General features: G+C 43.3%; 1 protein-coding gene across 1 annotated transcript; it reads left to right on the top strand.

The window, feature by feature from the left end:
• The first annotated feature begins 1,691 nt into the window (after window positions 1-1,691).
• C1QTNF9 (C1q and TNF related 9) lies at window positions 1,692-21,350 on the top strand. Its single transcript, XM_024555332.4, has 4 exons — window positions 1,692-1,756; window positions 7,049-7,230; window positions 17,237-17,299; window positions 20,249-21,350. Exons 2-4 carry the CDS (start codon window positions 7,065-7,067, stop codon window positions 21,019-21,021), a joined length of 1,002 nt encoding a protein of 333 aa, XP_024411100.1. The 5' UTR covers window positions 1,692-1,756; window positions 7,049-7,064; the 3' UTR covers window positions 21,022-21,350.
• The last annotated feature ends 597 nt before the right edge of the window (window positions 21,351-21,947 follow it).

Here is a 21,947-nt window from a genome sequence, read left to right as displayed (position 1 = left end):
TAGGAAACAGAATCCCTTCCTCTGGCATCAGGGTAAGAAGCAGCATACAGGAGGCCAGGCCACAGCAGGACCCTGCAGGGTGAACCCTTCACAGCAGGGCCGGTGTGTTGCTGGCCAGGGGTGGTACAAACTGTGTGAGACCAACATGTTGGAAGATGGATCGCAGAAGACCTGCGGACCTCGATGAGACACTGGGATTTTGTTCTGTAGGCAAAGACTTTGAGGCAAGGAATGTTGTAGCCACACATGCTAATGCACTCATGCCAGTGACAGAGAAAAGTGAGGGTTGAAAACCAGAGGCAGGGAAGTGATTTCGGAGACGGTACCCACTGAACTGAAGAGACCATGGGAAGGGAGAGAAGGTGGGAAGGATGCTCACTGGTAATGGCAGGTCTCAGTTGAACACCAGATGTTGGGAGGAGATGGTGGTTTCCAAGTTCTTCCTTGGGGTGACCGGTGGGTGCTAGTGCCATACATAGATGCAGAAAATACTGCATGGAGGGGTCGGGGCGGGAGTTCGCTGTTTGGGTTCATGGCAGGACCGTCCAGTGGGTAGTGAGACGACAGAGTGAAGCCCAGGAAGGGGGCCAGGGCTGGCAATGGAGATTGCACCGCCAATTGCAAAGTAAACCATGGGAGAGACGCTGAGTCACGTGACAGGCAGCAGGAGGAACACCCTGAAGAATGCACTGGCGGAGAAAGAGAAGAGGAAGAGGCCTGGGATGGAGAGGTGGGTGTGGGGGAAGGTGGGGCAGGGGAGGGACAGGCAAAGCAGAGGGGGAAGGAAGTGTCTGCAGGGCAAAGGCTGCTGACACTCTGCTGGGAAAACACTGAGGTACCCGGGTGGATTTAGTGATCAAGAGGGCAAGGCAACTGGGTGGTAGGTGAGAAATTGGCTTAATTTCTGACCTAACTCCTCCCCGTTGTACAGACAAGGAGACTCAGGGGGCCATGTTAACGCAGTGTAAGTGGGACTGGGCCTACGCTTCATACCCCGCAACCCAACTCGGTTCTCAGCAACTCTGAGAAGCAATGTAGGGTACATTTGTCCTCTGGATGCCATTTTTAAGTTAGAGATCAATGTTAGTAGACACTGATTGGGGAAAGATAAGGATCAGTATTAACATGGCATTGAAAAGTACCACCATATTTTTCACAGTGGCAGATAGGCAGGGGTTGTGTGTGTGTAAAGAGAGAGAGAGAGTAGGGGGAGAGAAGGCAATGGCATGAAATGCTTTTATGTACACAAATGTCTAAAATTAAATAAATCACAGAGAAGTTTGAAAGATCTAGTTAAATGGTATCAGCTTTAATGGTCTGGATTCCAAATGAGACCTGGCACCGTGTTTTCAGTTTTGTCCTCTTGCCCCCAAATGACCCAAGTTCAGCAGAGAGGCTGCTGAGAGGCACAAACAACACTTCATGGAAAGAAGCCTGCCACCTGCCTTGGGGATTTCCTTCCGACTCCACTTGAACGTGACCTCGCTTTCTCTAGTTTCATTAAAAGGGACCAGGGGGAAAGGAGCTACGTTTTCCAAACTCAGTGGAGCTGGTGGAGGGTGCTACCTGACTCAAGAATGGCTGAAATTTTGACGCTCTGCCGAGGCGTTTGTGCCTCTCTGTTCCCACCCCTTCCTGCTGTTTTGCAGATATATCCACTGGGGAATTGGATATCAGGAAGCAGTGATTTTATTTAGTTTGCCTTTGGGTCCTGGTTTGTGCAGTACCTGGGTGCAGCCCGCAGCCCTGGGGGCAGGTAAGTACATTAAGAAGCAATTTCTTTAAATTCAGGTTAAGGCATCAGAGTCCTAAATCTGTTCTTTAATCATCAGCGTGTGGCAATCCTGCTTAATTATTTGCAAAGTAAGCAGATGTTTGCAAAGTCTGGGTTCGGAAAGGAGTAAGCCGATTCCAAAATTAATTTTTGAGGAACAGGCTAAATAGGAGATAAAAGCAGATTTTGAAATTCTTCCAGAACTCTGCAAATGGGCTGGTAGGAGGAGTGAAATCTACAGAACTATAGAATGAGCAGATCCTTCTAGAGAGCTATCTAGAGAAGCTTGCAGATTATTTTGTACAAATTTTAGTTGTTTGTTTTTATATTTATGACTATACGTTTGCACTGTAGTTTTTTAAAAAAGCACCTAGACATGTGTTGAAGAAGAGATACCTAAAGTGTACAATGTATAGAACACATGGAAGGAAATGTATTCAATGAAGGCAATTTAGAGATTTTTAGATTCTTAAACTGTCAGACCTGGGAGGGATGTTCAGGGACTAGTTCATGCCCTGTGCAAAGAAGCGGGGATTCAGAGGTTCGGAGATCATGAAGATTGCTCAGTGTGGTTCTGGCAAGTCTTTATGAAATCTCAATACTATATTAAGGGAAGTAAGAATCTTGAAGAATGGAAACCCTTAACCTTGGCCATAAAGTAAGGGCATCATGTCCTTGGGGGACTGTGTAACCTTTTATCAAGAAATTCAGTAGTGAGGAAGAATTATAGGTTAAGCATAGAAGAAACACCCAGAAATAAGAATTTAACTAAGTAAGAACCTATCTTACTTGGGACTAAAAAGCAGTAACTCCAGGGTCATTTGCAGTCGGTGTCCCTTTCGCCCTAACCATATCAGTACATCACATGTATGAGATCACAACAGCTTCCCAGGGTCTCTTAAGCATTCATGCTGAAGGTAATGATCTGTTCAAGGCAGTAATGATTGTCAGTTTTTAATATTGGGTTGGCCGATAAGTCTGTATGGAGTTTCCATAAAAGACACATCTTTCCTTTTTACCAATGACTTCATTGATTTGGATATTTTGAGTATGTCAGCTATCTCCTACGTAGTGTGATATTGATTGTTCTCAATTAACGTCTTGATTTGATTGCTGTTAACTTCAACTGGTCTATGCAACCATCCAGAGCATCGTCCAGTGAGAAATCTCCAGCACAAAACTTTGCAGACCACTTTTGACATACTCAGTCAGTCACAGCACCTTCTCCATACACTGCACAAATCTTTTTCTTTTTGCGTTTCAGTTGCATTTTTACCTTTCTCGGAATAATAAAGCTTAATATGCCCAAAATGTTGCATATTTTCTTCCATCTTCAATACTAAAATGGCTACACAAAAATTCACGAATGTTGATAAGTTTTTTTAAATGCACGCTGATAAGACAGCTGTCACAATAGAATATAACAAAATTGTTTAGAATGAAATTAAAGACAACTAAGCGCTGCTAGAACCATCTTATGGAAAAAAACCTGAACAAACTTTTTGGCCAACCCAATAGATCACCTGGAGGGTTGTGCACTCTGACTACTGGGCTAACTGACTGGAAGTCCACGAGCCTTCCTCACTTCAGTGAGTGCCCACACTTCCCACAGCAGCAACCTCGCATGACTTAAGATGTAGGCTTAGCTGTGTATAAAAGGCCCCAGGTAATGGTAGCTTAGTTAAGTTAATAGTGCATTTCTCATGTCAAAGGCAGCCTAGTGGGACAGGTCTGGTCTGGGGAGTCGTCAGAGACCAGGATTTTTCTGTCTCCAAAGCATTGCTCTCCTTTGAGGAGTCCAGGGTGGCTGCCACCCCACGCCCACCCCAGCCACAGGAAGGGGGAGGGGCAAGGGAGGACGTACCCTTTCCAATTAAGCCCCAAAAGCTGCACACAGTGCATTTGCTCACTTCTCACTGGCCAAAATCTAGTTTCACAGCAACATCTAGGCTACAAGGGAGGCTGAGAAATGTATTTTATTGTGGGCAGCCACATGCCAGCTAAAATTTCTGTTACCATGTAAGAAGATGAAGAGGGGTGTGAGAGAAGCTAGCGATCCTTACCAGAGCGTTGACAAGGATTAGGTTGAATAGCCAGTCACCTCCCCAAGTGATGACCTGCCCACAGTTAGAACAAGGATAACCTTCCTTCCTCCTTTTTTCCTTCCTTCCTTCCTTCCTTCCTTCCTTCCTGCTTGCCTGCCTGCCTTCCTTCCACTCATTCATTTATTCATTCAGTCATTCAACAAATATTTGACTGTGATGTACTGAAAATAAGAAGGTGGAAAGATGCCATCTCTATCTTCAAAAAGCTATACTCTCACTTGGCGACTGATGAGTGACCCTTAGCTGGTGCAGCGTGAAGAAGAGACAGTGTGAAGAACAGAGCGACCAGGGTGGAGGTGGCAGTGATCCAGATGAGAGAAGGAGGGGAAGGTGGGAGGGAAAGATGGGGGGATGGAGGTGGCCCTAGCTCTAATGCATTTTGTAGAGATACCAGACAATAAAAGTCAAGTGTGGGAACTGGTTAAACTCGTGAAATGATACAGCCCATTGCTTTGTGAGAGTGCAAATGTAATTGTGTTATTTTATTAAGTAACATATTGATACAGATTCTACTGCATGCCTCCAACAAACCCTCATGTCCCCCTTCTACATTCCTATTAGAGAAGGTGCTACTTGTTTCACTACTTGTTTGGGAGACAAATATATTCAATTGTTCAAAACCAATTGTTGAAGGTTGTGTACAGGCTAGGCAAGCTAGCTACAATCTCTGCCTATGCAAAAACGAGTGAATGAACTCAAGAATAAGTGTTTGCTTTTATCTTAACTCTTCTCTAGCTGGAGAACAAAATGGAGTTTATTACAATTTGACACTTATTACCTTGTAAGCTTTTTATTATGTCCACAATTGTAACACATTTTGAAAAAAATTAAAAAGGAAAAAAATACAGGATCCAGCAGAAGTAACACCTGCTTGAGTGTGGTTGGTAGGGTAATGATATGGGTGTTATAATTTATAGTTTTAATTTGAACATTTCACCTAAAATGCCATATGTAATGCTTGAGTGTGATACTGTTATGTTAGAGAGTTACATGCTTATGACTTTGCAATAAAAGATTTTGTAATAAAAAGGGCCATTATTTGTGCCAGACCCTGTATAAACCCCTAAGAGAGGTTGGTCTGTGCAACTTAGATCTGACTACTACCAGTCCCTTCTGAGTTAAACAAAGGAGGCTGATATAAATTTTTTATGGAATTTAGCTCTAAGGAAAATCAACTCAATTTCCGGAAATGGCATACGTTTTTGACTTCAAAGGAAAACATCTGTATTTCCTTTCCCAAAAATACTCTATTTGCCTCAAGCCCTGTGACATTTATAGGCTTCCAGAAGATAGCAATATAATTGTTTTGTGTGACAGAGTCTATCTGGTACATATACATATAATTTATATTTTTATATATATGGATGTAGTGATATATACATAATCATATATATAAAATCTCTCTCAGAGAGAAAGAAATGTTTATAGACACTGTAAAAAAGCATTTTTTTAAAAGGAAAAATGCCATAATCCCGCCATTCCAAAGCACCATGTTTAATGGGATCTCTTAGCTTCTAGCTTTTGTCGACAGGCATGTATGATTACACAGGTGCACTCACAGTGTGCATGGCGTTTTAGTCCACTTTGAAAAAATTCAACATCACATGCATCTTTTACACATTTCTACGTGACCTTCATAATTATTTCAGGGGTTTACAATATTGCACTTTCTTAACCACTTATTGGTAAACATCATGCAGTATGCATTTTTCCACTACTATAGATAATGCCAGGTTTAATACCTTTGGTGAACAAATGGGTTCACCATTTGAGAGGAATTTGGGGGGCGAGACCCTGGGGTCTTCGATGCGGATGTCCTTTCTCTTTAACTTTCTGCATGGCTGTGCAGACTTCCATGCCTTGGGCAGAGGTTCTGGTTTCTGACCAGTTGTACTAGCCTATGTTATTATTTGTTAAAATCGTGGATATCTGCCGTGATACACCCATTCCTCTCAACACTGAGCACTGGCAATACAAGAATGAGGAAAACAGATGGGGTCTTTCGTTACACAATTACATACACAAATGGACCCCCCCACCCTCGCACTGTGGTGCCATGACAGAGAGGAGCAGGGTGTGATGGGCCCCTTCCAGGGCTGATGTGACTTGGTCAGGTGGTCCTGCGCATCCCAAGTGTTCACACGACTATGGGGTCTTGCCCGAGTTCCTCTCTTTGTCTAGAACATTACCTCAGATCTCAGCCCCCACCTCATCAACCAGCTTCTGATGAGGTTGGAAAGCAAATCACTGACTTGAAGGGGCAACTTGAAAGTGTGCCTCCCAAACTGTGGGCCCAGAGTGTGTGAGCTGTGCCCTTTCCACAGGGGCCTCCCATGAAAGCCAAACCTTAAAGGATACATCTAATCATAGTGGGACCCCTTGGAACACTTTAATATTTTAAAATTTAATTTAATTTTTATTGTGCTAAAATACACATAAAACTTACCATTTTAATCCCTTTTAAGTGTACAGTTCAGTGGCACTGAGTACATTCACATTGATGTGTAACTTAGGATAACATCTTCAGGGTTTATCCATGCTGTGGCATGTGTCAGAATTTCCTCCCTCTCTAAGGCTAAATAATATCCCCTGCTACCGAGATGCCACATTTTGTTTGTAGGTTTATCTGTCAGTAGACATGAGTTGCATTCACATTTTGACTGTCATTGAGTAATGCTGGCATGAACATGGGTGTAGAACTATCTGCTAGAGACCCTGCTTTCATTTCTTCTTTTTTGCAAATATACTCAGAAGCAGGATTGCTGGATCAAATGCTAATTCTGTGTTTGCTTTACTGTTTATAATGTGGTGTCATGCACACGGTGATCGAATTTGGTCTTTACAACAGCGCTGGGAGATAAGTAAGCATTAGCATGTTCTGTGGCTCTGAAAACTGGTTTGCCCAAAGTGAAATGGTAAATGGAAGTGTCCTGGCTTGGACCTTGGTTCCTCCTGATTGCTCACCATTGAAAGTGGTCCCAATCACATGCATTCTCTCCAACGTCCTTCTGATTGTAAGCAGCTCGGTCCATTACCAGCTTCTACCCTGACCACTCTGGCCAGGTGTCTCCGCAGCTGGGTCCATTTCCCATGGCGAGGACAGAGGCTGTGTCCACGGTCCCAGAGACAAAGGTTTCTCCTTTTGGCCTGTGCTTCCCTCTTTCTTCAGCTCTGTTACCTGAACCATGAGGATCTGGTGGCTCCTGCTTGCCACTGGTGTTGGCATCGGGAATGTGAACTCACAGGACACATGCCGGCAAGGGCACCCTGGTGTCCCTGGGAATCCCGGTCACAATGGTTTGCCTGGAAGAGATGGACGAGATGGAGCAAAGGGTGACAAAGGGGATGCAGGTACTTACCTCTTGGTGCCCGTTAGCTACTATTCCATTTATTCATCCATTCCTTTTTCCTCATTCTTTCATTCATGACCTGTGTGGTCATCACCTACTCACTCATTCACCCACTGCTCAGCAAACACTATTGAAGGCCGGCTCCATGCCAGATTCTATAGCACAGGGCAAGAACGACAGGAACGCCATCCTCATGGACTTTCTCATCTCATGGGGAAACCTGTTGTTAGCTACCCTTTCTGCTACTGTGGGACCATTTTTAGGAGTAAGTGATGGCTTAGATCTTCCTGCCTTAGGTGACAGGTATGATGCATCTTTGGCACATGGGGCTTTTAGAGAGACCCAATTGCTAAGTGTTTTAGCTGCAGTGCAGGTAAAGAGTCTACGCCTTGCCATGCTGTAAGGTAGATGACACCTAGTGACAGAGAATACAAAAATGGACATACAGCTGCTACTCAGGGATCTATGCCACGTGTTGGAAACTGCCACACGTGGTAGGTCTGGGGGATTTGGGGACAGGATCCAGACCCAGGGAAGGAGGTTTGCAAAAGCTAGGATGTGGGAGTGGTTTTCTTTCTTTTTTTCTTCTAAAGATTTTGTTTATTTATTTTTAGAGAGCAGGGAAGGGAGGGAGAAAGAGAAGGAGAGAAACATTGATGTGAGAGAGAAACTTTGATCTGTTGCCTCTTGTACATGCCTCAACCAGAGACCAAACCTGCAGCCCAGGCATGTGTGCTGACCAGGGAACCAAACCAGTGGTCTTTAGCTTCACAGAAAGATGCCCACAACTAAGCCACACTGGTCAGGGCAGGAGTGGTTTTCATAACACCAACTGATAGGCTTGGGTTGTTTTTTAAAAAATATTTTTATTGTATTTTTTTCCTTTACCATTTACTCCCTTTACACCCCCTACACCTGCCCCAGAAATCACCACACTGTTGTCCACATCCATGAGTCCTTTTTCCTTTTTGCTCAATCTCCCTACCCCCTATCCTCATGCCCCCGCTAGCTATCATCCTGCTCTCCATCTGTGAGTCTGTCTCTATTTTGCATGTTAGTTTATTTTGTTCATTAGATTCCACATATGAGTGAAATCATATGGTATTTGTTTTTCTGTGACTGGCTTATTTCACTTAGCATAATGTTCTCTAGGTCCATCCATGCTGTCACAAAGAGTAAAATTTTCTTCTTTTTTCATGGCCAAGTAGTATTCCATTGTGTAAATGTTCCATAATTGTTTTATCCGCTCATCTACTGATGGACACTTGGGCTGCTTCTATATCTTGGTGATTGTAAATAATGCTGCAATGAACATAGAGGTGCTTATGTTCTTTTGAATTAGTGTTTTGGGTTCCTTCGGATATATTCCCAGAAGTGGGATCACTGGGTCAAAAGGCAGATCCATTTTTAATTTTTTGAGGTATCTCCATACTGCTTTCCACAGTGGCAGCACCAGTCTGCATTTCCACCAACAGTGCAAAAGGGTTCCCCTTTCTCCACATCTTCACCAACACTTGCTGTTTGTTGACTTATTGATGATAGCCATTCTGACTGGTGTGAGATGATATCTCACTGTGGTTTTAATTTGCATTTCTCTGATAATTAGTGACATTGAGCATCTTTTCACATGTCTATAGGACATATGTATGTCCTCTTTGGAGAAGTGTCTATTCAGGTCCTTCGCTCAAATTTTTAATTGGGTTGTTTGTTTGGTTTTGGTGTTGAGTTTTGTGAGTTCTTTATATATGTTGGATATTAACTGCTTATCACATGTATTGGGGAATATCTCCTATTCTGTGGGTTGTCTTTTTATTTTGTTGATGTTTTCCTTTGTACATAAAAACTTTTTAGTTTGATGTAGTCCCATTTGTTTATTTTTTTTCCTTTTGTTTCCCTTGCCTGGGGAGATATATCTGTTAAAATATTGCTACTAGTTGTGTAAAAGGAACTTGAAAAAGAACAACAAACAAAGCCCAGAGTGAGTAATGGAAGGAAATAATAAAGTCAGAACAGAAATAAATGAAATAAATAGAGTCTAAAAAAATGATACAAAAGCAATAAATCCAAGAACTGGTTCTTCAAAAAGATAAACAAGATTGACAAACCTTTAGCCAGACTCATCAAGAAAAAAAGATAGCAGACCCTATAAATAAAATCACAAATGAAAGAAGAGAGATAACAACTGACACCAAAGAAATACAAAGTATTGTAAGAAAATATTGTGAACAACTATATGCCAACAAACTGGACAATCTGGATGAAATGAATAAATTCCTAGGAACATAAAATCTTTCAAAACCAAATCAGGAAGAATCAGATAATCTGAATAGATAGATCACACCTAGTGAAATGGAAGCAGTAATCAAAAAATCCCAACAACAAAAGACAACTGGACCAGTTGTCTTCACAGGTGAATTTTATCAAGCTTGGTTTTGGGGGGTTTTTTTTTTAGATTTTATTTATTTACTTTTAGAGAGGGGAAGAGAGGGAGAAAGAGAAACATCAATGTGTGGTTGCCTCCCACACACCCCCTACTGGGGACCTGGCCCACAACCCAGGCTTGTGCCCTGACTGGGAATCGAACCGGTGACTCTTTGGTTCTCAGGCCGGCAGTCAATCCACAAAGCCACACCAGCCAGGGCAGGCTTGGTTTTTGAATGGGGTTCTTTAGCCCTGGTTTAACCATTAGCATAATGATCCCTCTGGGTTCAGAAAGAAAGCATCAAAAATTCTATAACATTTTCAAAGATACATTTAAGAAAAAAATGATCTTTTAAAATATTTAATACAGGCATATCTCATTTTATTGTGCTTCACAGATGTGCTTTTGACCAATTGAAGGAAAGACCCTCCACCAGCAAAATAACACCTTGCCTTATTGTTATACTTGATTTATGGCAGTGATCTGGAACTGAACCGGCAAAATCTCTGAGGGATACCTGGATGTGAATTGGTATGGGTGGCCTCACTGGGTCCATTTGCAGAGGGACATGTGTCATTCAAGGACTAAAATTGTCCTGTGGGAAGAGTGGGATCCCCACAGTGCAAACAGGTGGGCTGGGAGCCCTCACACCGTCATCCACTGCCTTTAATGTAAGGTGGTGTGTGCAGTTACGTGTGCCAGGCCAGGGGATTTTCACACTATACCATCAAACCATCACAAACACACAGGTGCCTAAACTACTCCTGCCAAGAAAGTGAAGATCGATGGTGGACTTGATAAGACAAGCATTAAAGACTCACATGAAAGTAGCAGAGCTGTCATTTCTAGTCTCAGTGTGAACTCTGCAACAGCACATTACCAGGGAAAAACAATGAGCACTCACTAGTCAGATCTGACAAGAAAGTCTGTCAATACCTGGAAATTAGCAAGACTTAGGGCACACGAGTTTACACTTACATTCACTAAAGTGAACCTCATCCTACCGTAATTGTACCATGAGATACCAGTTACAAATAGGAAGAACCTCAATCAGTAAGACGTTTCAGGACACTGGGTGCCATGTGAACACACCCCACTGCCATTTCTTCTCAGCCATTCATTCAGCGTTGCACTAGAAAAACCTCCAGACTTAACGATAAACATTTAGAAGGCTCTTCTGATACTTAATCATATCAGAAGAATATATATTCCTATGTCTATATTAAAGTGATTGAAACAATACTCAGAAGGCAGTGTCAGGATGAACAAAATTAATTATTTGCCAGCAAATGCTGTTGGAATATGGATTTTTAAAAAGCCTTTGTTAGGTTTGGAAAAACAAGTATTAGAACAAATACCTAGCACAGGAAGTCTGCTGTGCAGATGAGTGAACGTCCAGGTGTTTCCCTTTCCCTACTCATGGCATTGGGTGGCCGTGGGCATGATCATGTGGGCTTCATGAAGCAGACGGGCACTGGGAAGCAAGGCCACTTCTCTTCAACCAACCCTCTGCAAACCTGCTTGGTAGTCTGCTACTTGACTGAAGTCTACGTCATTTTTAGGCATTAGACCTGTCTCATTTCTGGGTTGTAAAATAGCCCAGTACAAGTCCATGGCAACACCTCAACCTTAATGAAATCCTTTCTTCTACTCTCCCACTGGTACCGTAGTGTGTGTGTGTGTGTGTGTGTGTGTGTGTCTGCGTCTGCCCACCCAGGCTACATCCCTGGCTTCACTACTCTTCCACCTTTCACTTCCACTCTCTTTTCTCACTGCAAGGACTGCTTTGACTCCATAGATGGGGCTAAGAAAGGAAGAAGAGATGCAAGAAGATATTACTTATTCAGTGCTATTGAAATCTGGCATTGGTGCCCTCTGAGGCAGATATGACTCAATGCTGGCTTTTCTCTTGTGAGATTTTTAGTTGTTTTTTTGTGGACCCCCTTCTGCACCATTTCCTAAAATGGGCAATGTACTCATTGCCTCACTGCATCTGAAACTCCCCAAATTTCTTCACGCACTCTCTTGCTGTTGGGGTCCCTTTGCTTGGCAGTGGTTTTTGGGAAGCTAGCCCTTACAAAATATCTCCAGCTTAGCACTTCTGGAGGCACCCACCCAGCCTGCACAGCTTGGGGCCTGTGCCCTGCCAGACTCCGAAAGCAGTGGGCATTCCCCATGCTGATGTCTGCTTTGCGGGCCATTCGGGCAGCTTCATTTAGTGCCAGCTGCTGCTGCTGCTTCTGCTGCTTCTTTTTGCTCTTCCAAAGTATTTTTAAAGATTTTATTTATTAATTTTTAGATCAAGGGAAAGAGAGGGAGAGGAACATTGGTGTGAGAGAGAAACATCAATTGGTTGCCTCTTGTACATGCCCCAACCGAGGACCAAACCCACAACCCAGGCACATGCATTGACCAGGAAACGAAACTGCAGTCTTTCACTTCGAGGGACAATGCCCAACCAACTAAGCCATTGCAGTCAGGGTGCTCTTCCAAAATATATTAAAAATAATAATTACAAGCAATCACACCCCCCCTGCCCACCCCCCCAAAACCACCACAAAGTCCACCTTTCTTTTAAATAATGAGGCACAGAACAATTTGGGTTTTACCCTATATTGCATGTGGTCCAGCCTGGTTATGAACCAAAAGGCTGATGGGACTCAGGTCCTGCCAAGGAGATGGGGTTCAGCATTTGGGAAGGAGGCCAGCCCCTCCTACTCCTTAGAGGTACAAAAGGCTGAGCTTAAGTTTCCATAGCAACCAAGCAACACATCCCTATCATCCTTTTTTTTGTATTTTTAAATATATTTTATTGATTATGCTATTATAGTTGTCCCACTATTTTCTCCCCTTTACTCCCCTCTGCCCTGCACCCACCCTCCCAACAGCATTCCCCTACTTTAGTTCATGTCCATGGGTCGTACATGTAAGTTCTTCGGCTTCTCCATTTCCCATACTATTCTTAACCTCCCCCAGTCTATTTTGTACCTACCATTTATGCTTCTTATGCCCTGTACCTTTTTCCCCATTCTTCTTCCTCCCCCTCCCCACTGATAACTCTCCATATGATTTCCATTTCTGTGATTCTGTTCCATTCCTGTCCCTAGCTGTTTGCTTAGTTCGTTTTTTTCTTGGTTATTTTGTGTATTTTTTTAGGTTCACTTGTTAATGGTTGTCATTTTACTGTTCACAGTTTTGATCTTCTTCTTTTCCTTAAATAAGTCCCTTTAACATTTCATATAATAAGAGCTTGATGATGATGAACTCCTTTAACTTGACCTTATCTGGAAAGCACTTTATCTGCCCTTCCATTCTAAATGATAGCTTCGCTGGATAGAGTCACCTTGGACATAGGTCCTTGCCTTTCATGACTCGGAATATTTCTTTCCAGCCCCTTGTTACCTGTAGGGTTTCTTTCAAGAAATCAGCTGCTGGTCTTATGGGAACTCCTTTTAGGTAACTGTCTCCTTTTCTCTTACTGCTTTTAAGATTCTCTCCTTATCTTTCATCTTGGGTAATGTAATTATGATGTGAGTTGGTGTGTGCTTCCTTGGGCCCAACTTCTTTCCGATGCTGAGCTTCCTGGACTTCCTGGAAGTCTATATCTTTTGCCAGATTAGGGAAGTTCTCCGTCGTTAGTTTTTCAAGTAAGTTTTCAGTTTCTTGGTCTTCCTCTTCTCCTTCTGGCACCCCTACAATTCAGATGTTGGAATGTTTAACCTTGTCCTGGAGGTTCCTAAGTCTCTCCTCATTTTTTTTGAATTCTTTTTTCTTCATTCTGCTCTGGTTGACTGTTTATTTCTTCCTTCTGCTCCAAACAGTTGATTTGAGTCCTGATTTCCTTCTCTTCACTGTTGGTTCCCTGTGCATTTTTCTTTATTATACTTTGCATAGCCTTCACCTTTCCTCAACTATGCGACCATACTCAACCATTTCTGTGAGCATCCTAATTACCAGTGTTTTGAACTCTACATCTGATAGGTTGGCTATCTCTTCATCACTTAGTTCTGTTTTTGGAGCTTTGATCTGTTCTTTTACTTGGGCCATATTTTTTTGTCTTGGCACACCTGTTATGTTGTAAGGGGCAGAGCCTTAGGTGTTCTCCAGGGCAGGGCAACTCAGATTGCTGTGTTGTGATGCTGTATGTGGGGGAGGGGTCCGAGAGGGAACAACGATGCTTGCTTGGCTCTCAACTGGCTTTCAGTCACCTCCCCCACTACCCACAGGCAGTTTGGCCTTTCTGGTGCTGTTTCCTGGGTGGGTGGGTTTGTGTATGTTCTAGGACCCTGTGGATTTCTTCAACGAACCCTCTTGTGAGGTGGGAGTTTCTCCTGCTGCCACAAGCCCCATGGATTTTTACAGTTAGAGGTTCTGCAGCTTTCTTTTCCTGTGCTGGAACCCTGGGTTGCATGGTCTTTCTTGCTCCCCAGTTGTTCCAACTGTTTTATCTACATGCAAATGTGCGACCACTCAGTCTGCCATCTGCCACCTCGTCCACCCAGTCCTCCAGCCCCCACCTTGCCACGTTCTCTCTGCCCAGGTTGCCCATTTCCCACCCCTCCTACCAGTCTGAATGAATATTTCTTCTTTAATTCCTTAGTTGTAGGACTTCCATACAGTTCAATTTTTTGGCAGTTCTGGTTATTTTTTGTTTTTAAATTTGTTGTTGTCCTTCTTTTGGTTCTGTGAGCAGGCAAAGTGTATCTACCTATGCCTTCATCTTGGCCGAAAAGCCCTGGGAAGTGCCATTTTTCACTCACATGCCCAACTGGTGCTACCATTCCTATGAAGAGCCCTCCCTTCACATGGCCAAATCTTGGCCTGTTTGGGCCTGATGAACTCCGCTGGCTACACCCTGATGACTACCCGAGACCCTGCCTCCCACAAAGGTCCACAGGCACCCAGCAAGTGGTGCACCCTGATACTTTTGTTGAGTGGCCTCAGTACCATCATGGGCACTGAGTTTGGTTATGTGTTAATATGGTGCACACAGTGGTGGGCCACAGTAGGCACCATCCCTACCTGGTGACTCACTGAGAACTTACCTCACCCAACTTGTATCCCACCAGAGCCTCTTTCAGTGACTGAGCCTTACAGGCAGTAACAAGCAGAGGCAGATGTGAGAATGCCTTGGGCCTTTTGCTGGCCTTCTCCCAGGATCCTTGCTGGTGGAAGCCTGCCTTGGCGTACCAGTCATCTCCCACACGCTTAGGCCCACCACAGGCAGCCACAATCTATGGATCACTTTGTAGCTCCAAACAGGTAGCCCAGGGCCAATCACAGGAAGTGTCTGACATTGATCTGCCTTCCAAGAGGCCCCAGAACCAACATATCCAGTGGCAGGATTCAAATCATAGCAAAGCAACACCCAATTAATTTCACAAGTGACACACCCAAAGAGAGATCTCAGCAGGTACAAGACCCTTCTGAGGCTACTTCCACTTCATAAGGTCAGTCCCTACCCAGGAGCTTTACACTGTGGTTAGAGTCAATCCTCACAGACAGTCAGCTCAAGAACCATCCCCACCCAAGAACCAGTCAACAGCAATCAGGACCCAGTTACAATGGCAGCTGTCACATAACACACAGGAGGGACGTTCCTGGAGTACCTAGCTCAGATGATCAGAAAGACAGCACCACTGAGCCCACAAGATACTACCTGAAGCCACCATACCATGACTGGGAGGCATAGAAGATCTACCTAATAGACAGAAATAATTATAGAGAGGCAACCTAAATGGGAAAACACAGGAACATACCCCAAATGAAAGAACAGGACAAATATTCATAAAAAGAACTAAATGAAATGGAGACAAGCAATCAACAGATACAGAGTTCAAAACAATGGTTATAATTATGCTCGAGAAACTTAGCAGAATGGATGAGTTCAGTGAGAATTTAGATAGGTAGTAAACACAAAAAGAGAAATGAAAACTATTAAAAGAACTAGTTTAAAAATGAAGAATACAATATTTGAAATGAAAAATATACTAAATCAACAGCAGATTAGATTAAGCAGAAGATCCAGTCAACAATTTGGGAGACAAGGTAACAGAAAGATCCAATCAGAGCAGCAAGAAGAAAAACAATTTTTATAAATGAGAATAATTTAAGGGTCATGTATGACAACATGAAGCATAACAACATTTGCATCACAGAGATGACAGAAGGAGAAGAGAGAGACCAAGAGACTGGCTATCATCAATAAATCCACAAATAGTAAGTGCTGGTGAAGATGTGGAGAAAAGGGAACTCTCATGCACTGTTGGTAAGAATGCAGTATAGAGAGTCCTCAAAAATTAAAAATGGCCCCTGGCCAGTATGGCTCAGTTGGTTAGAGTGTCATCCTGTAAACTGAAACATCATGGGTTCAATTCCCAGTCAAGGCACATGCATAGGCTGCAGGTTCAGTCCCAGGTTGGGGCATGTGTAAGAGACAACAGATCAATGTTTCTTTCTTGTATTGATGTTTCTCTCTCTCTCTCTCTCTCAAATCAATAAGCATGTCCCCGGGTGAGGATTTTAAAAATTAAAAATGGAGCTGCCTTATGACCCAGCAACTCCATGTCTAGATATATATCTGAAGAAATCCAAAGCACTAATTTGAAGGAATATATGTACTCCTATGTTCATTGCAGCATTGTTTATGATAGCCAACATATGGAAGTAACCCAAGTGCCAATCAATAGACTATTAGATAAAAAAAGTTGCGGTATATATATACAATGGAATATTACTGAGTCGTGCAAAAGAATAAAATCTTACCATTTGGGGTAGATGAATCTACAGGGTATTATGCTAAGTGAAATAAACCAGTCTGAGAAAGACAAATACCATATGATTTCACTTACGTGTGGAATCTAAAGAACAAAATAAATGAACAAACAGAATTGAAACAGACTCATTGACACAGAAAACAGACCGATGATGATTGCCAGAGCAGCAGGGTTTGGGAGACCAGGTGGAAAAGGTGAAGGGATTGAGATGTACAAATTGGTAGTTACAAAATAGTCATGAGGATATAAAATACATACAGGGAATATAGTCAGTAGCATTGTAATAACTATGTGTGCTGCTGGGCGGGTACTGGAAATACTGGGAGAACACCTTGTAAAGTATATGACTCTCAAACCACCATGCTGTACACCTGAAACTAATACAAAATAACATTAAATGTAAACTGTAATTGAAAAATAAAATTTAAAACATAAAAAGAAACAAAGAAAAAGAGCAGAAGTGAGAAAGCCACTCAGCACCTCCGATGTGTTAGCATGCCCTCAGTTCTCCTCACATGAGAAAACACAATTGTAATTATCTGTGCACATGCCCCCTTCTTGTCCTGCCTTCTTGGAGCTGGGTGCTTGGGAAGTTCACCAAATTCATTTTATAATTCACATCTTTTACACAACTCAGCACTCTTGCTACTTGCTCACATTTGCTTCCCTCCACCAGCACATCTGTAGGGGGTGTGTGTGTCAAGACTGGGGGTCACTCCCTGGACTCTCCAGTCCACATCACTGATTGAGACCAATGCCTACGAAAATTGGAACTTCAACTTTTGTCTTTTTTTTTCTTTTCTACCTAGGAGAACCAGGACATCCTGGTGATCCAGGGAAGGATGGAATAAATGGAGAAAAAGGAGAACAAGGTCAGAAATTGTGTTCCATTTCACCATGCACTAATTCTGAACTATCAATGATTTAGCAATAATTATTAAGTTTTTACCAAGGGCAAGTACTTTACTAGGCTGTGGGGATGATCCAACAATAAAGTGAACACAGTTCTTGCTCTCCAGAAGCTCCTAATTCAGTGCAGAGATCAGCAAACTTTTTCTGTAAAGGGCCAGAGAGAAAGAGTTTTCATCTTGGCAAGCCATATGGTCTCTGTCACTTGATTCAACTCTATCATTGTAGCAAAAATATGCCATAGACTGTATGTAAATAAATGGGGAAGTGTTGTAGAAAAACTCTGTGAAAACTGAAATCTGAATTTTATATAATTTTCATGTATTACAGAATATTATTTTTGACTATTTAAACATATAAACAATTCTTAGCTTGTGGGCCATACAAAATCAGACCGGAGGCTAGATTTTATCCATGGGGTATCATTTGCGGAACCTCAGTTAGTGTATGACATTGAGGAATGACATTGAATTTTCAGTCTGGTGGGACCACATGGAGAGGCGGGCACTTGGATTGGGCATGAAAAGAAAGGAGGACTCTTGGCAACTGTGACTGATGGGGATGGAGAATGGTCATAATGGCAAACATGCAACATTCACTTTGTGCTAAGTTGTTCTAAGTGCTTTTCATGTATTGATTCACTTATTATAACATCCTATAGATGAAGTAATATTATTATCCCAATATCATGGAAGAGGAGGAGAAAAAAGATGCATGGTGGCTAGTCAGCTTGCCTAACATCCCACACTGTGTATAAGTGGTGGAGAGAGGATTGAATTCTGGTGTTTAACTCCAGAGTCCATGCTCATAACCACTACTGTCCAATCAAGCTGAAGGAAACAGGGAAGCACCGAGCTACTGTGCAATATAACAAATGGTGTGAGACAGTTGTCACAATGGACAGACCAGGCTGGTAGAGAATGCCACACTGAAGACTTTAGGTATTATTCACTCCCATGGGAAGCTTTGTGCGAGATGTCACATAACTGAGTGTCAGTTTACTGAAAGGCCCCTGAGTTACCCGTATTTTGCCATGTATAATGTGCACATTTTTGCCCACATATTTGAGGGGAAAATAAGGATGCACACTGTACATGGATATAATGATTACATACCATGGTTACAATACTCCCGTGCATAATGCACACAAAAACGTGGGTGCACATTATACATGGCAAAATACGATGATCTGTCCTTTGCTGTTCTTGTCCATGCCAAAGATGTGTTTCCTCAAGGCAGCATTGTTCAGTGGTCAAATATATAGTAGACTTAGATGGTAAAGAGTTGCACTTTCAGACTCACTGCTGCTTGAACCTGAGTCTCGGCCTTTTGCCTCCTTCCTGAACAGCATGTGCTTTAGCATCCACTCCAGCTTCTCCACCACTACAGGACCCTGGGCTCTGTGCCATTTCCCATCCACTGGGTCCAGCCGGCCAGGAGCATGGCCAGCATCTTTCAGGCATGGGAAGCTTAGGCTCCCAGATCTCTGTGTCCCACTCCACTGGTGTGTGGGGCAGCTGGGGATCTGGGGGCCTGGCTGCAGGGATGGCCAGGAATCTGATGGGCATAGGCAGCATCTAGAGCATGAAGGAGACTATGCAATGCCTGGAGGACCACCTAGCCTCCAATCTGGAGAGGATGAGAAGCCTGGAAGTTGATAATCAGAGACTGGAGAGCAAAATTTGGGAACACATGGAGAGAAAGGGAGCCCAGACTAGAGACTGGGGGCATTATTTCAAGACCGTTTAAGACCTGAGGGCTCAGATCCTTGCAAATTCTGGGCAATAGTGCATTATTCTGCAGTTAGACAGTGCCTGTTTTGCTACTCATGACTTCAAAGTCAAGTATGAGACAGAGTTGGCCATGCACCAGCCTATGGACAATGACATAAATGGGCTCTGAAAGGTCACTGATGACACCAATATTACTGAAGACAGAGATTGAGGCTCTCAAGGAAGAACTGCTTTTCAAGAAGAACCACAAGGAGGAAGGAAATGGTCTACAAAACCAGATTGCCAACTCTGGGCTGACCATGGAGTTGGATGCCCCCAAATCTCAGGATGTCAACAAGATCATGGTGGACATCCAGGCCCAGTATGACGAGCTGGCTCAGAAGAACACAGAGGAGCTAGACAAGTACTGGTCCCAGCAGATAGAGGAGAGCACCACAGTGGTCACCTTGCAGACCCTTGAGATGGGAACTGCTGAGATGACACATACAGTTGAGTCCTTGGAGATCAACCTGAACTCAATGAGAAATCTGAAGGCCAGTTTGGAGAACAGCCTGAGGGAGGTGGAGATGTGCTATGCCATGCAGATGGAACAGCTCAATGGGATCTGTCTGCATCTGGAGTCAGAGCTGGCCCTGACCTGGGCAGAGGCGCAGTGCCAGGACAAGGAATACTAGGCCCTGCTGAACATCAAGGTTAAGCTGGAGGCTGAGACTGCCACTTACCACTGCCTGCTGGAAGAAAGGGAGGACTTCAATCTTGGTGATACCTGGACAACAGCCAATACAATCCACCCAAAAGACCACCATCTGCAGGACCATGGATGGCAAAGTGGTGTCTGAGTTCAATGACACCAAAGTTCAGAGACATTAAAGGTTGTAGAACTGGGGCACCCCTTGAGTGGGGTTTAGGAGGTCGATTAAAAATTCAGAGATCATTGACCATTAAAACAAAGGTGTACATTCCTGTGTGAGATCTAACACTAGTTTAGTAGTGTTTTGTGTGGGTGTATGTGCAGGTGCACAATTTAGGAGTCAAGAGGTTCTCAAACCCCGAGCATATGCTGAAACTGTACACTGTTTTATCACACTTGTCCACTCAATAGTAGAAAAATCAAAGTTGTTTTCACAAGGTAGTGTTTCACAAATCATTGCTTCCTTTGCTCTCTCTTCCCCTACCTAGGAGCAGATGGAAAAGTTGAAGCAAAAGGCATCAAAGGAGATCCAGGCTCCAGAGGACCCCCGGGGAAACACGGGCCCAAGGGACTTCTTGGCCCCACAGGGGAGAAAGGCCTCAGAGGAGAGACTGGTCCTCAAGGGCAAAAGGGGGAAAGAGGTGCTGTGGGTCCCATTGGTCCAGAAGGGCTGAAGGGCAACACTGGACCGTTGGGCCCAACTGGTTTACCTGGCCCTGTAGGCCCCATTGGAAAGCCTGGACCCAAAGGAGACGCTGGGCCCCTGGGACCTCAGGGTGAGCCAGGAGTCCGAGGATTGAGAGGCTGGAAAGGGGATCGAGGAGAAAAAGGGAAAACTGGTGAGATTCCAGTCTTGCCAAAAAGTGCCTTCACTGTGGGGCTCACTGTGCTGAGCAAGTTTCCCACTTCAGACATACCCATTAAATTTGACAGGATCTTGTATAACGAATTTAACCACTACGATATAGCTACGGGAAAATTCATTTGCCACATTGCCGGGGTCTATTACTTCACCTACCATATCACTGTTTTCTCCAGGAATGTACAGGTATCTTTAGTCAAAAATGGGGTAAAAATATTGCACACCAAGGACGGTTACATCAGCTCTGAAGACCAGGCCTGTGGCGGCCTTGTGCTGCAGCTGAAGCTTGGGGACGAGGTGTGGATGCAGGTGACAGGAGGGGAGAGGTTTAATGGCTTGTTTGCAGATGAGGATGATGACACAACTTTCACAGGCTTCCTTTTGTTCAGCAGCCAATGAGAGAGACATGTTTACAAATCTGCATTGTCATCCATCAGAATCAGCTCGGTGAAGACATGATTGGATGATTTTTCTGTATTATTTACTCATTGTAATAATCAGTAAAAACATAAAAATAGAAAAGTTATTCTTAAAACCAATTCTATGTAATTTACAATCTTTCTTAGAGTAAATTTTAAATACTTACATTATTCTTTATAACTCATTTTATATTTTTGATTATTTTCATTACCTGAAAAGTCCTTTGCATGGGTGCATCTTGTGGAAAGAGTGTTTTGATACTACTTTAGTGTTCAGAGGAGCCATATCATGATTTACCCTTCATCTGTATTTCGGAGGACATTAGGGAGAAAGAAAAGGAAAATGTTTTCTCCATTTAGTTACTAATAAAAGTTTTAAAATGGTGACAATGAGACATCCCCCAAATGGGCAGAGCACCTCATTCACATTCTAAATTAGGTTTTAATTCAATTCAACAAATAGTTGTTTAGCAAACCATTTTGTCAGACTTGAATTAGTATTACATTCCTAGAGCTGCCATAACAAAGTACCACAATCTGGGTGGCTTAAAGCAACAGAAATTTATTCTCATTGCTGGAGGCCAGAAGGCAAATCAAGGTGTTGGCAGGGCCAGGTTCCCTACAAAGCCTCTAGGTGAAAATCCTTCCTTGCTGTTTCCAGTTTCCAGCAATGCCATACATTTCTTGACTTATGGCAACATCATGCCAAGCTTTATTTCTGACTTCAGATGGCCATCTTCAGTCTATGTCTGTGCACATATCTCCCTCTTCTTCTTTTTTTTTTAAAGATTTTATTTGTTTATTTTTAGAGAGAGGGGAAGGGAGGGAGAAAGAGAGGGAAGGAAACGTCAATGTGTGGTTGTCTCTCATGTGCCTCCCACCGGGGACCCAGCCTGCAACCCAGGC

The sequence above is a fragment of the Desmodus rotundus genome, chromosome 3, assembly GCF_022682495.2.
Source record: "Desmodus rotundus isolate HL8 chromosome 3, HLdesRot8A.1, whole genome shotgun sequence".
Lineage (NCBI taxonomy): Eukaryota > Metazoa > Chordata > Mammalia > Chiroptera > Phyllostomidae > Desmodus > Desmodus rotundus.
This window is presented reverse-complemented; position numbering and strand designations above follow the sequence as displayed.

Excerpts from the sequence above, each read along its gene's own strand:
- C1QTNF9 (XM_024555332.4), top strand. The coding sequence starts at position 7,065 with ATGAGGATCTGGTGGCTCCTGCTTGCCACTGGTGTTGGCATCGGGAAT. Across the intron at positions 7,231-17,236 it reads GGGTGACAAAGGGGATGCAG|GAGAACCAGGACATCCTGGT; the intron begins GTACTTACCTCT and ends TTTTCTACCTAG. Across the intron at positions 17,300-20,248 it reads TGGAGAAAAAGGAGAACAAG|GAGCAGATGGAAAAGTTGAA; the intron begins GTCAGAAATTGT and ends TCCCCTACCTAG.